This window comes from Pterocles gutturalis, unplaced genomic scaffold, assembly GCF_000699245.1.
Source record: "Pterocles gutturalis isolate BGI_N339 unplaced genomic scaffold, ASM69924v1 scaffold2277, whole genome shotgun sequence".
Taxonomy (NCBI): domain Eukaryota; kingdom Metazoa; phylum Chordata; class Aves; order Pterocliformes; family Pteroclidae; genus Pterocles; species Pterocles gutturalis.
This window is the reverse complement of record NW_010107614.1, coordinates 3,433-3,932: the sequence shown is the minus strand read 5'-3', so window position 1 is coordinate 3,932 and position 500 is coordinate 3,433. Positions and strand designations below refer to the sequence as shown.

At 59.6% G+C, this 500-nt stretch overlaps 1 protein-coding gene across 1 annotated transcript in view; it reads right to left on the bottom strand.

Moving 5' to 3' along the window:
- Window positions 1-500, bottom strand: part of PHOSPHO1 (phosphatase, orphan 1) — a 3,517-nt gene that overhangs the window by 350 nt on the left and 2,667 nt on the right. Inside the window, 2 exon segments of the mRNA XM_010088150.1 lie at window positions 1-231; window positions 233-316. Of these exon segments, the coding sequence (XP_010086452.1) occupies window positions 1-231; window positions 233-316 (315 nt within the window).

The window sequence follows — 500 nt, the reverse complement described above, 5'->3', positions numbered from 1 at the left end:
CCCCCGCTTGTCGAAACCCGACGGGTTGCTGAAGATCTTTCGGAAGAGGGAGTAGAAACCGGCCGCCCTCAGGCTGCATTCGATGCCGAACATGTTGGCGTCGGAGATGAGGATGATCTCAAAGAGCTCGTGGTTCTTGGAGAGGAACTGGAAGAGGTCCGGCATGCCGGGGGACAAGGGGATGTTCTCGTAGACGGTCTTGAAGTCCCCCATCTTGACCCCCTGGTCCCCTATCGCTGTTCTCGTTGATGATGGTCTCGTCGAAATCGAAGACGAGGAGGTATTTGGGGGGCCGGGGGCTGGCCATGCCAACACCCTGCGGGTGGAAGGGTGACACCCGGGTGATTTTTTTTGGCTCTGGTACAGCCACGGTGGCAACCACAGCGGTGAGAGCGATGCCCCTTGGCTACCTGACCCCTGGGTGGCTTATTAGCCCAGCTGGGCTTTGGGGGGGGGCTAATCCTCTCCTGCCATAGCCCAGCCCAGCCCTAAGGCGTTTA